This window comes from Perca flavescens, chromosome 10 (assembly GCF_004354835.1).
Source record: "Perca flavescens isolate YP-PL-M2 chromosome 10, PFLA_1.0, whole genome shotgun sequence".
Taxonomy (NCBI): domain Eukaryota; kingdom Metazoa; phylum Chordata; class Actinopteri; order Perciformes; family Percidae; genus Perca; species Perca flavescens.
Genome location: NC_041340.1, coordinates 6,019,342 through 6,033,472, shown reverse-complemented (window position 1 = coordinate 6,033,472; position 14,131 = coordinate 6,019,342). Strand labels below are relative to the sequence as shown.

The 14,131-nt window shown below is 40.1% G+C and overlaps 1 protein-coding gene across 2 annotated transcripts in view; it reads right to left on the bottom strand.

The window, feature by feature from the left end:
* pde6a (phosphodiesterase 6A, cGMP-specific, rod, alpha) overlaps window positions 1–14,131 on the bottom strand; it is a 53,678-nt gene that overhangs the window by 23,769 nt on the left and 15,778 nt on the right. The window contains exons 5-11 of one of the 2 annotated variants that reach the window (XM_028589534.1): window positions 13,753–13,842; window positions 10,214–10,354; window positions 8,618–8,692; window positions 8,026–8,090; window positions 6,089–6,155; window positions 4,568–4,615; window positions 665–814 (exon numbers count right to left, since the gene is read on the bottom strand). In XM_028589534.1, the coding sequence (XP_028445335.1) occupies window positions 665–814; window positions 4,568–4,615; window positions 6,089–6,155; window positions 8,026–8,090; window positions 8,618–8,692; window positions 10,214–10,354; window positions 13,753–13,842 (636 nt within the window). Of the gene's footprint in view, window positions 1–664; window positions 815–4,567; window positions 4,616–6,088; window positions 6,156–8,025; window positions 8,091–8,551; window positions 8,693–10,213; window positions 10,355–13,752; window positions 13,843–14,131 lie in introns of those variants that run through there. The other variant, XM_028589535.1, reaches the window with a different exon arrangement.

The following is a 14,131-nucleotide window of genomic DNA, read 5'->3' as shown; positions in this document are numbered from 1 at the left end:
GAAATACAGGGGGATCAGTGAGCGGCCCCTCCACAAATGGCATAGCCCTGGTTGACCTATGACATAAAGCCAGCGAACAACTCAAAAGGAAAAAAAGGGATTCCCCCCCTCCCACTCCGCCACTGGCTGGGAGTCGCACATGCGCAGTAAGTACTGCTTGCTTGTCAGTTGCAGAGTATGAGGGCGTGCCATGCTAGCAGCTAGGCGAGCATTATAACGTGTGTTCCAAAGTGACCACGTTGGTCTCTGAAGTAAAGGCCGGACTACAATAGAGCTGTTTGGAGCAGTTGGTGAACAGTGTTTTCTGTTGGAGACGGTAAGTCCCTTTGGGGGTGGACTTTAGGCTTTTTCACTTTGTAAACCTATAATGTGCACAAAAACATATACTGTATAACATTAAAGGAAAGGGAAAAAGCCAAAAAGCATAATATGAGCAATTTAAGGAACAGTTGAGGATCAAAATGTCAGGTTGTGTATTTTAAACTGAATTCTGAGCAGTGAGGCAGATCGAAAAAACTTCAGTAAAAAGCCTCCAGGCCCAATGATAAATAATGCAGACACTCGGAATGGCCTGCGTGTATTTATAAACCAATGGCTCAGTGTTGCCACACACACACACACACACACACACACACAAACACACACACACACAAACAGCCTGTACCTCCATCAGCGTTTCGTCCTGTTCATCAAAGGGTTTCCCATCTTTCCTGTTATAGAACGTGGCCACGCCCACTATCTCCTCCTTCTTGTTGACGATTGGCATAGACAGGACGTTCTTAATGGTCCAGCCGGAGTCGTCCATAGGCCCTTTCTGTGCACGTACACGCACACACACACACACACACACACACACACACACACACAGTTCAACATTCAGTAACTATAAATAAGAATATAGTTACTTTGATATGTTTGAGACAGTAATATAGGGACTTATTTTCTACTGGGAACACTATTTTATACTGACGAGTGTAATAAAGAAAGCAGGAACCCTGCAGCAATGTAATGTGACCTTCTACATTCAGAAGAAATATGAGGGAATCAATAATTCACCTGCTCTCTGCCCCTAAAGTCTGAACATACTGCCAGAGCATTAAAGTCTTACTTTTTTTTTCTTTTTTTAAATGGGCTCTTAGTGAACTACTGCTGCACTTCACAGAGTGGACATGTTTAAAGCTTGGATTATCTGTCAAGAACTACAAAAAACTAGAAAATATAACAATTTTATCATTCACTGAAAAACTGTGTAGCTTAACAAAATTAAATGAAAACTACCATGTAGAAAAATGAAAGCATCAAAGGCTTGTTCCTTCGTCATGGATGTGTGGTCGAACAACCCAGTTATTTACAGCAGCTGAATGGGGTTTGATAAGGAGAAATGTTTCAGCAGTCTAAAACCTCCCCTTAGAAGCAAGTTAATGTATCTACAGTAGCACCATTTCCTACAAAATGCACTCTAAAGTGCTTTGTAAAAGGTAATAAAAAAGCAACACGTACAGCAACAGAAAAGAGGGGGAAAAAAAGAGATCAGCAGAAGCACTACAATTAGCAGAGACCTCTTTTGGTCACATTGCTACTGTATTTTGCACACTTTTGTGCTCAGTAGTCAAATAGGAAACAAATGCAAAAAGCAATCACATGCAGACGATAAATTTAGGTGCTGGACAGGAGAACATGTAAAAGACGGAAAAATCAGCACACTATAATTTTCCTACGAACAAATATTATATGTTCGTGGGAGCATTATCAGACTCTACAGTGCGTTTATGTCTCATACAGGAAAAGAACGCATCAGAGATGTAATGCACACAGCTTGTCCCAGATCCATTTAATATATTACAGTAACTAAACAGGTTTTCAGTATGCTCACACTGGAAAACTGTCAAAATGGCGCATCCGGCCAATATTTGAGTGTGCTGTTGAAGCACAACATTCCTTTACAATGCACAAAGGAAATGGAAAAGCAGCTCACAGCTGGTCAAATCTGACAGTAAGATTCCAAAGCTGCAGTGTGATTGAAATCCGACGCTGCACACATACAAATATTGTATCATTCATTACCTGTTAGGTATAAAATGGTGGAATATGTTGACTTTTTTTTGTATACGTATAGCTCAAACTCTATACTTTGATAACTAGTATGTAGCATGCATGGATTAGGGACCCACAGTCAAAAGAGCAGATAGACTAGTAGTTTGTTGCACAGTTACAATACTGTAGCAATTTGGAAATATTTTGTCAGCCAAGTACCCACTTGAACAGCGCAAAACATTTTTGGTGAAAGAAAAAAAAACGTATGATATATGAATTTAAAGAGGTAAAATACAGCGCTGTATTGTATCTGTATCTGTACCTTGTATCTGAAAAACACTTAAATGCTAGCCTACATTTCAAATGTTTCAAAATGTTGTTCAAATCCATCACTAAATTCATTCGTTCTGTATAATTATTTTAGGAATAATGCTTAACAACATCTCACTCCAAAGTACCCCCTTTTGAGAAACACTGTTTTACGTGACTAACTCTTCCTTTGCTTGCTCGTGAGATAAATTACAACGCATCATTACAAAATAACTCCTGCGGTGGAGCTTTTTTTTTTTTTTAAGATTCTTTTTTGGGCATTTTAGGCCTTTATTTGACAGGACAGCTTAAGACGTGAAAGGGGAGAGAGACGGGGAACAACATGCAGCAAATGGCCGCAGGTCGGAACCGAACCCCGGCCCGCTGTGTCGAGGAGCAAACCTCTATATATGGGCGCCCGCTCTACCAACTGAGCTTTCCGGGCGCCCAGGAGTGGTGGATTTTAAGTTAACATTCAGACCCTAATTGTCAGCAGTGCAGGACCAGGATCCATGTATGAGCTGGGACAATGGCATTCAGAAACAGAGTATAATAAGGATAAATACAATGGGCGCTTCATAGCCCTCAGGAAACTAGTTTACATTAAAAAGAGCAGAGAATGAGGAACATTTATCCAGTTTGGGCTGTATGGCAGAATCGTTCCTTGTTCCCTGGTGGTCTCTTATGGTTCACGAGAGCCCATTATATAGCTAAATTACTTTTTGAATACATTATTCCAACATATACTCTCAGTTCTATTTCATTCACACCACTCAAGAGTGAAGGCTCACATATAATTCCATTACTGTAATCTGACTGTGATATGCTAATGTCATCTATTACTTTACATAAAAATCAGATTACAAATAAAGGGGCAAAATTGCTCTCTTCTGCCACGACAACAGCTAGTCTAGAGGTCCATGAATAAATACACATGATGTGGGCGGTACTACAGTATATGTTGGCATTCCTGGATAAATAAATGCATAACAACAAATAATAGGAATCAAAATAATGCAATACTGGTTGTGAATGGTCATCTTTGTACTGCGCTTTGGATAAAAAAAGTGTTGAATTGTGAATGAATGTAAATATATTACTGTTAATAATTAGTATACTTTCATTCACTTACATATTGATTACAATTGTTAGCAAAGTAGCAAAGGTTTAATACATTGTTTTGTAGTCATCTAAAGAGGCTGGATAAATTGACAACTGTGTCAGAAAGCTGAAGCTTGGTTTTAAAATTAAATGTATTTTTACCTTTTTTTGGTAAAAATACCAAAAAACCCTTCTCAGTTGTAACCTTCTCAGTTACAACTGAGAAGGGTCTGGGCGAGCTTCATTCACAGCCCATTTCCAAAGGGGCGTCACCAACAGACGCCGCTCAAATGCCCAGTCCCTCCAGATAAAACGTGATTATTTGATTGCATAATTCAATGCATAATCAACCAAAGTCTGCATATTTATGCGGGGGCCGCATTTTTTTCAAATATGCTGCACTTTCGCCACATAAATTGCCGATTTCCACGCAAAATATGCGGGGCTTGCATGATTTCATAATCCCCGCATTTTCGTTACAAAAAAGTCACATATATCTTAGCAGAAAGTTGAAAAATGTTGCGTTTACGTCACACAAGAGCAGCCATTTCCCCCTGTTGCCATGGGAACGTTATGAAGTGACGTAATTACGCGCGGTGAACATCATCGAAAAGCAGGGTGTTGGGGGGAATCACTTTTTTTCTCTCTTTTTCATCAAACCGAAGTTTTTGCAAGTTCCTGCAAATTTCATTTTTTAAGAAAACATGCCGCATAATCAAGGATTTTTTGCCCGCAACAACCACAAAAGAACTCTGCATTTTTCTGGGAGGACTGAATGCCTCTGGGTGCAACTGGATTGTCATGACCAACGATCCGGGTGACGTAGCAGCGACAGTGGCATCAACGGGTTGCTGCGCTTCGGTGGGCGTCATGTTGAATGTAAACAAAAAGCTGCTCGCCGTCGCTGCGCTATCGTCATTGTGTAAAGCCCGCCTCAACGGTTGTGATTGGTGCCTCGATTTGTAAAAATTGGAAATGGGCTTGAATGGGCTCTTGGCCAGACGGACTTGTAGAGCAAATCTCAAATTTGCCAGAAGTTCGTCAGATTTTTCCCAGGCTACTTAATCAGGCTACTTAACGAGCGCTTCCTTGAGAAACAAAAAAAAAGGTGCAGCCATCTTACCTGGAAATTGAAAAAATCATCTTCAGCTGCATTCATTATGTTACAAATCTGTGGGAAAAGGGGAAATGAGAAGAGGTAAAGTTGAGGACGATGACATTTGCTGAGAGTTGCTGCGATGTGATGGAGTTAATTTTAGTTTAGGTGATAACAAAAACACGTATACTGCGAATTTTAAACCAAAATAAAATCCCAGTTTAATAGTAGTTTGGGTTTGGCAGGAATAAGAATAAGAAAGTGGCTTGAAGAGCAGGACATCTTTGCTCAAATGATCTCACACAAACACTCCACCTTCACCTTTCTGGGTCGAAGGACCACATGTTCATATGTTGTGTTCAGGAGTTGACAGAGTTGTATCTCCACACAGTGAATCTATTCAAAAGCCCTTGTGTCACTTCCGAAACCATTAGTGTCAATCTGACATGTCTTTTCCCCCTCAATTTATAAAAAGGTGGCTCAGTGGAGAAATGAAATGTTCACCTTTTGATGCAGAAGAGGAAAAAAGGGAGAAGATGAGGGAGGGAGTAAAGATGATGTAGAGTTGAAAAATGACAAGTGGCAAAGACAATGAGAGGACAGGACAGGAGGAGGACAGACGGGATGAAGCAGAAGGAGGGATAGATAGATAGATAGATGAGTGACGGCAGGCTCAGCGGTTTGGGAAAAGCACAGTGATTAATTACAACGGCTGCAGAAATTACAATTATACATCACGGCAGCGTGTGGCTGAACACTTTTCATTTCCACAACGGTGTGCACGCTGACAACTGTGTAATAAGGCCTAATGGCGTTCTGCTCGACTGACCACCCGCAGCTTCCGTTGGAGATGTTTTGGAAATAAAGATATTTAAAAAGGACTCTGGTGTTACAGTACATGCACTCCTGCACAGAGAAAGTTCTTCTCTAAAAGTCAGAGTGAGAAATTAGGATTTTGTTCTAAGCTAAAAGTTTAGGTACTCACTGATTTTCAAAACAGATTCAATCTCTCAACTAAAGATTTTTATAGACTTTTTCCTGTCGGCCATCCTAATGCTCACAATTGGTGATTGGGTAAAGATAAGCTATCACAAAGCTATGAATATAACTGGATGGATCTAAATTATGATCCTTAGTCCCACTTTATAATGTCCATTAATATATGCTAGACTAATCTCAATAATTAGTGCCTCCAAGAGTTTTTTAAGTATTATTACATACCACTATTATTATTATTATTATTATTATTATTATTATTATTACATTTGGAGCAGAATTCCTGCAACTAAATTTGAGACAATTTTGGGATCAACTGTCACAAGATTTTTAAGTCAGCTGCAGATGTTAAATATGTTTAAAAGGGCAGTTGTTTAGAGAGCATGATGCTGCTAGATCTTTCTGTCATGGTACGAGAATGTTCTTTTGACTCGAACTACATTTGAGGTAGTATGATCATTTCACAATTTTGTACGAGATCTGTTCAAAATCTCAGAGCAAACGTAAAATAAAGGAGGAGGACAGGAGCGCTACAGAAAAGCAGACACTTACCAGTCCAGTCTCTGCTACGTAGGTAGGTAAACCGCTAACCAGGACCCAGTGATCTGCTGGAGGATTCCTGGGGATGAACACAACATGACATGTAGAAAACTCAACTGTTTGAAAAACAACCTGAAAGCAAAATAATTATGTAAATGACTTTCCTATTGGGTGTTAATACAAATGTCACTCTGCCAGCGTGAAATGAATTTCATGTAAAATCATTCAAATTAAATAATGCATGCACAACGTTCAATGTACACAAGTGAGATTAGTCTGCATGTTTGAACAGTAGTTATTACTGTTTACAAGAGCAGCAATGTTGGAGAATTGAAAACAAGCAAATGTAGATGCTAAGGTTATCCTTCATGAGGTAAAACGTAAACCATGTTTGGTTTTGTGAGGGAGGAAGAGACGTCACTAATATCCTGTTGTTATCTCTCTGATGGCCATTTTCCAATCACCTTAAACGTGCGGCATTGTGTGTATCTTTGAGATCTAACAAACAGTTAAATGCGTTTCCTTCCTCATAAAACACTTGCATATTTCTTAAAACGTTAAAACCTTCATTGTTTATTGCTTGCAGTCTTCTTCCCTGACTTTGTGCTTGCATCGCTTTGTTTCTTGGAAACGTCACGGCCACACTGTACATCAGTACATCAGCGTGATAGTGTAATTGGCAGGAATGTGTAGTGTTCACCACGTAGATGTGTGTCCAAAGTGCACAACAACAAACAAAACGGAGGCCCACACATTAAGGCCACGTCCACACGTACCAAAACGATCATATTTTTCCCCTTTCTTCCCTGGCATAATTTCAAGAATGTTTGTGTCCAAACGGATCCATTTGTAAATGACTCAACACGCTACTTTATATTCCAGGCCTATAGGTGGCGCTGTTTCTGCTACAGAAATTCACCAAAAACAGAGAAGAAGAGGCGGAGAAGAAAAGGTGCATGCACATAAAGTTTGCGAGCTGTATACAAACAGACAATTCAATTCAATTTTATTTATAGTATCAAATCATAACAAGAGTTATCTCGAGACACTTTACAGAGTAGGTTTAGACCACACTCTACAATTTACAAAGCCCCAACAATTCCAGTAATTCCCCCAAGAGCAAGCATTGGCGGTGGCTATTGCGACAGTGGCGAGGAAAAACTCCCTTTTTAGGAAGAAACCTCGGACAGACCCAGGCTCTTGGTAGGCGGTGTCTGACGGAGCCGGTTGGGGGTGTGATAAACAGAAACCAAACAGCCCTAGTAACCCTAATAGGCTCAATATCTTCTCCAGCAGGAACACAAGCATGTAGCCCACCATTGTTGTTGTTATGAGACGTCCTCGCGGGATAAGAGATCGAAGGCTAGAGGGGTGTGGCGATGACATCATTGATAAGCAAGTATCAAGTGTTTAAACCCCCTACTGCTAGATGGCTATGCTGAGACACACCACTAGTGTCCTCGCCTAACAGCGCCTAACAGTGCCTAACAGTGCCTAACAGTGCCTAGCAGTGCCTAACAGTCCCTAGCAGTCCCTAGCAGTGCCTAACAGTGCCTAGCAGTGCCTGACTTTTTGCTAGAAGCTAACAACGTAGCTAATAACTTTGGCCTACTTTAGCATATAAACATAAGCTCACTAAGAACCTGTGAACCACAATCCCAGACTGGCAGTTTGATTTTCTGTCTACTGAATTGTTTACCTAAGTAAACTTCTTTGACTTTTATGAACATCATGTCTTTTTTTAAATATTAGTTTTTCTAAAATTATACTTAAAACAAATTCCAATATATCGCCTTATGTACAGTATTCAAATATATTGCAATATATTGAATCGTGACCAATGTATCGTATCGCCAAATTCTTGCCAATACACAGCCCTACTTCGTAGCATGACTAATGGTCAAACACTTCACAGGTTATGTTTAAACTAGATCTCTTTCGTGACTTACGGTATGACTTTGATGTCCTCTTTGCCATGCAGGATGTAATCAATCAGTTTGTAGAAGATAATTTCCTTGAAAAGACAAACAAATAAAAAATTAGAGAGCCATGAAATGCTCCCAACACAGAGCACTTATAGAGTATCGCATCATATTGCATGACAATATTGACACTTGATTAAGGGCAGACAAAAATGTAATAGTTGTTTTTTATTATTAGTTATTTGGATGCAAAAATAAATACCATTTATGGTCACTGCATGCACACGTTTGTGGACTTAACCCTAATAAATTAAATTTTAAAAAACACTGACCCAAACTTTAGGAAAAATAACGAATCTAGCCAAAATCAACCTAATTAAACAAAACTGAAAGTCAAAAGTCTAACTAGCGGCCCTGAGAGACTGCAGTGCCCATTACATCCCACAGTGGGAAAGTGTTGGACAGAACAAAGAAAATGCTGTACTGATAATTTAGCTAAAAAAACCTCATCCCAGCACATTGCATGGACATTCTCCATAGGTTTTAGAGTTACCTTCTGGTGCATAAGTGAGGTTCAAGGGGATATTTTGAACTGATGGTGACACATATATTTCCTCACCCTGCCATCAGGAGTTTTGGGTCCATCATATGGTGGAACTTCTCCCATCTGAACTGGCCACAAGTCAAAGAACTCCTTCACACACAGAGAGAGAGAGAGAGAGAGAGAGAGAGAGAGAGAGAGAGAGAGAGAGAGAGAGAGAGAGAAAACCACAAGGTTTAGAGAAGGCAACATAGCTGATACGGCTTCTTCTTTTGTTTCATTATTTCCATGCACTTAGTGTAAATTAAAGGCACATCCAAGACCATCATTCTGTCTGAAAATGTTAGCCTCTTTAGAGTGTGTGCTATGTTTTTGTTCTGTCTTCGAAAAGTTCAGTTAACAAAACTAAAAAAAAAACTCAAAGCTGAGCTACTAGTTGTGTTTATTTTTAAGTGCTTTTTTCATGAAACCCAGTGTTAGCAGACAGCCATCTGTGTCGGCAGACAACATGTGTTTGTTCTCAGATAGCAGGTGTTAGGAATCAACTGGCAGCTGCTTGTAATTAGGTGACAGGCACAGCCAGTAAGTAGTATTTATGACAACATGTTAGTTATCACAAATATGCGGGGATTGTACGACACTGATCAGAAGATGGTTTTGAGTGTTACTTCTTTCATTGGCATAAGGGCTTGAAGCAGAGTAAAACTAGTGCAGATTAGGCAGAGAAACCCCAAAGGAGTTTCTGAAAATATCTCTTCCCAAAAGAGGAGGAGAAGAAACAGACACAGATCTCATCAAAACCTCAGTGGGAATGAGAAGAACAGAAGGGCATAATTAATAAGCAACGGATGCTTTGGTTTAAAATCCGTAAAAGTTTATTATTATACAGTATCCCACAAAAGTGAGTACACCCCTCATATTTTAGTAAATATTTCATTATATCTTTTAATGGGACAACACTGAAGAAATTACACTTTGCTATAATGTAAAGTATCAAGTGTACAGCTTGTATAACAGTGTAAATGTCCTGTCCCCTCAAAATAACTCAACACACAGCCATTAATGTCTAAACTGCTGGCAACAAAAGTGAATACACCCCTATGTTAAATTCCCATAGAGGCAGGCAGATTTTTATTTTTAAAGGCCAGATATTTCATGGATCCAGGGTACTATGCATCCTGATAAAGTTCCCTTGGCCTTTGGAATTAAAATAACCCCACATCATCACATACCCTTCACCATACCTAGAGACTGGCATGGGGTACTTTCCATAAAATCATCTCTCAATGCAAATCAAACCAGCTATTAGGCTAACCAACATAAAACCATGCCAATCTCTAGGTATGGTGAGATACTGTATACAGTGGTGGTTTTTCCACGATGTCAACGTTCAAGCTTCTCAAGACCAAAATCAAGCCCGGAATGTAGATTATTGCTCCCCAGTCTGCTTTTACATTAAAGGTTAAGTCGTTTGACTGCCTAAGCTTAATTTAAGTTTAGGTAACTTGTACCTAAAACTGAAAATGATCGTACATTTGATGCAACTTCACAATCTAAAACAATGTGTCACATATGGGGATCTACCAGCCGCTCGCTGACCTCTTTATTAATTGTTTGGTTTGTTTTCCAGTTTATTATCCTCAACACTGGATGTGTGTAGGCATGGTAACCCACCTTGGTCTTGGTCATGTCCAGCAGACCCACGGAGTAACGGTCGCAGTTGAGGAAAGCTCTGACTGTGTACAAGGCCTTGTGGAACTGCCGCTCTATGTCCGTCAGCTCTTCAAACACCTTGCTGGCCGACCACAGCAGCACCTGCATAAAAGGAGTGGAATACAACACAAAAGATTAGACAGCTTCAAACCTCACACCACCAGTCACACTACCAGCCCTGTCTCGGAAAATGTAAGTTCCCATTCAACTAAACTGCATTCTCAATTACGTTTCAAGGGACATATTTGAGGGACATATTTTCTAGCGGATTATGTTTGTTATTGACGTATCACTAATAGGTTTCTAATCAAATTCTACATAATGAGGAGGTCGGGGTGGATGGATGGGTCAAACAAACCCGGGACTTTCACCCAGGACCACTGTTCCTGTTTTAACCTACGTAACTTACTTAACTTTCATACATACTAAACTTACGTATGTTACTTAAGGAATCTTACAAACACACTTATTTTAACCCAAAACATGAACTTTTGGTTACACTTTACTTGAAGGTATCTACATAAGGCCGGCCACACACCGGCTGCGTGGCGTGAGCATGGCGTTTCTGTTGCATGGCGGCTGCGTGGATTTTTCTATGTCTTTACACACCAGAAAACTTGTGCTGCACTCATCTGGACACATGTATGTTTCCCATTGATGTACTGCGCTCAAGCAGTAGTATACTTCATGTTAAACATAAATATATACTGATCTGATTACAGCAAAGACAACGTTGGCAGTATTGACGGCAAAATAGAGTACAGAATATTTTGTTCTGTATTGACAGGTGCAATATTTGAAAATCAATATTTTTTTTTATTACATTTATATCTGCATTTATAGAGACTTTCAAACATCAACATGTCATTTATTAATATGTATTCATGTCAAAATGACATATAACCATCTTTTCCTATTATTTTTTGCCTGGAAATGCTTCCAACACGCTTGCGTGTCATGTGAAAAATAGGCGTCAGTTCTATTTCTATTTTCGCGCCGCGCCTGAGATGTGCATGTCACGCAGGCAGTGTGCAAGCTCTAATCTGTTAACTTGGGAGCCGAAATAAAAACGGACACGCCACACAGCTGACACGCTCACGCCACACAGCCAGTGTTTAGCCGGCCTAAGAGTGAAATGACACTGTCATGAACGTGTCATAAACATTATAAATAAGTCATAAACATTTATGACATAACTTCTTTTAGTAAGTGTCATTCGGTTTTTGTCATGTGTTCATGACAATGTCATGTCACTCTTATGTAGATACCTTCAAGTAAAGTGTTACCGAACGTTTTCTAAACCTAACAAATTAGTTCTGTTTCAATTCACAAAATTAATCAAATATTTTAAACAGGGACGTTTTCACAATGTGATCCTGTCGCTGGTATGAGGAGGTTGAAGCAAATGTAACCCAGGAGACAATAAGTTTCCCCTAATACTAATTGAAAACTGCAGTTTAGTTGTATAGGAACATTCAACAGGGTTGACACCCCAGATCCTGAGAAATCCTCCTACTGTCTTTTCTTGTACTTGTCTCCAACACATTTTTGTTACAGTTTGTGCTTTCACAGTCAGACTGAATTGAGGCATCTTGCCAATAACACCAGTCGGTTGTATGACTCTCTTTGCATCTCTATTTTTGTCTTCCTTTGGAACACATACAGTGGTGTGAAAAAGTGTTTGCCCCCTTCCTCATTTCCTGTTCCTTTGCATGTGTGTCACACTTAAGTGTTTCGGAACATCAAACCAATTTAAACAAAAGTCAAGGACAACACAAGTAAACACAAAATGCAATTTGTAAATGAAGGTGTTTATTATTAAAGGAGAAAAAAAATCCAAACCATCATGGCCCTGTGTGAAAAAGTGATTGCCCCCCTTGTTAAAACATACTATAACTGTGGTTGTCCACACCTGAGTTCAATTTCTCTAGCCACACCCAGGCCTGATTATTGCCACACCTGTTCACAATCAAGGCATCACTTAAATAGGAGCTGCTTGACACAGTAAGGTCCACCAGAAGATCCTTAAAAGCTACACATCATGCCGAGACCCAAAGAAATTCAGGAACAATTGAGAAAGAAAGTAATTGAGATCTATCAGTCTGGAAAGGGTTATAAAGCCATTTCCAAAGCTTTGGGAATCCAGCGAACCACAGTGAGAGCCATTATCCACAAATGGCGAAGACATGGAACAGTGGTGAACCTTCCCAGGAGTGGCCGGCCGCCCAAAATTACCCCAAGAGCGCAAACTCATCCAAGAGGTCAAAAAAAACCCCACAACAACGTCCAAAGAACTGCAGGCCTCACTTGCCTCAGTTAAGGTCAGATGCCTCCACCATCAGGAAAAGACTGGGCAAAAATGGCCTGAATGGCAGAGTTCAAGGAGAAAACCACTGCTGAGCAAAAAGAACATCAAAGCTCGTCTCAATTTCTCCAGAACACATCCCCCAAGACTTTTGGGACAACATTCTGTGGACCGATGAGACAAAAGTCTCTTTGGAAGGTGTGTGTCAAGTTATCTGGCGAGAAGGAACACTGCATTTCATAAAAGAACATTATACCAACTGTAAAATATGGTGGTGGCAGTGTGATGGTCTGGGGCTGTTTTGCTCCTTCAGGACCTGGAAGACTTGCCGTGATAAAAGGAACTATGAATTCTGCTGTCTACCAAGAGATCCTGAAGGAGAATGTCCCACCATCTGTTCGTACTCAAGCTGAAACGAACTGGGTTCTGCAGCAGGACAATGATCCTAAACACACCAGCAAGTCCACCACCGAATGGCTGAAGAAAAACAAAATGAAGACTTTGGAGTGGCCTAGCCAAAGTCCTGACCTGAATCCTATTGAGATGTTGTGGTATGACCTTAAAAAGGCCGTTTGAATCGAAAACCCTCTAATGTAACTGAATTAGGACAATTCTGCAAAGATGAGTGGGCCAAAATTCCTCCAGGACGCTGTAAAAGCCTCATTGCACGTTATCGCAAACGCTTGGTTGCAGTTGTTGCTGCTAAGGGTGGCCCAACCAGTTATTAGGTTTAGGGGGCAATCACTTTTTCACACAGGGCCATGATGGTTTGGATTTTTTTTCTCCTTTAATGATAAACACCTTCATTTACAAATTGCATTTTGTGTTTACTTGTGTTGTCCTTGACTATTGTTTAAATTGGTTTGATGTTCCGAAACACTTAAGTGTGACAAACATGCAAAGGAACAGGAAATGAGGAAGGGGGCAAACACTTTTTCACACCACTGTATATATAGCATCCAGAGTAAAAAGTAAATGTGAATCTATGCCCCTGCTTGCCGTTTACACTGTGTAAAAAGCATCAGATCTGAGTCCGAGAGGAAAAAAGGTCAGCTGTGGGAAACTTTCAGCTATACAGTGTAAACACAGCAGCCTGAGAAAATACTCAAATTAAATCTTAAAAAAAAGGAACCAGGGTAATTCAGATGCCCAAAGGAAAGAAGTATATGAAGTGGTGCATGCTCTGCAGTCTCACCTGTCCCCTCCTGGTCTCACAGTTGTGCAGGTAGCTCAGGTGGAAAACTCTCAGGATCAGGTTGGCAAAGTTGAGATACTTGTTTAGAGTCTGGAAGAAAACAGCACACACTTTGAATAAAACTGAGAAATGGATGTGATTACCTCTTCAAAACATTAATGGTTTAAATATCTTATTCAATCCCCTTCAAGAAGTGTGTGTATTTGTGTGTGTGTGTGTGTGTGTGTGTGTGCGTGCATGCGCGCATGTGCGTACCATAGGGGTGCATGATATATACGACTCGATATTGTTATCGTAATATCACGTTGCGCAATATATCGAAAGTGCGATAAGTATGCAATATTTTGTTTATTTTGTGGAGCGCTGCGTCCCGTCCGTT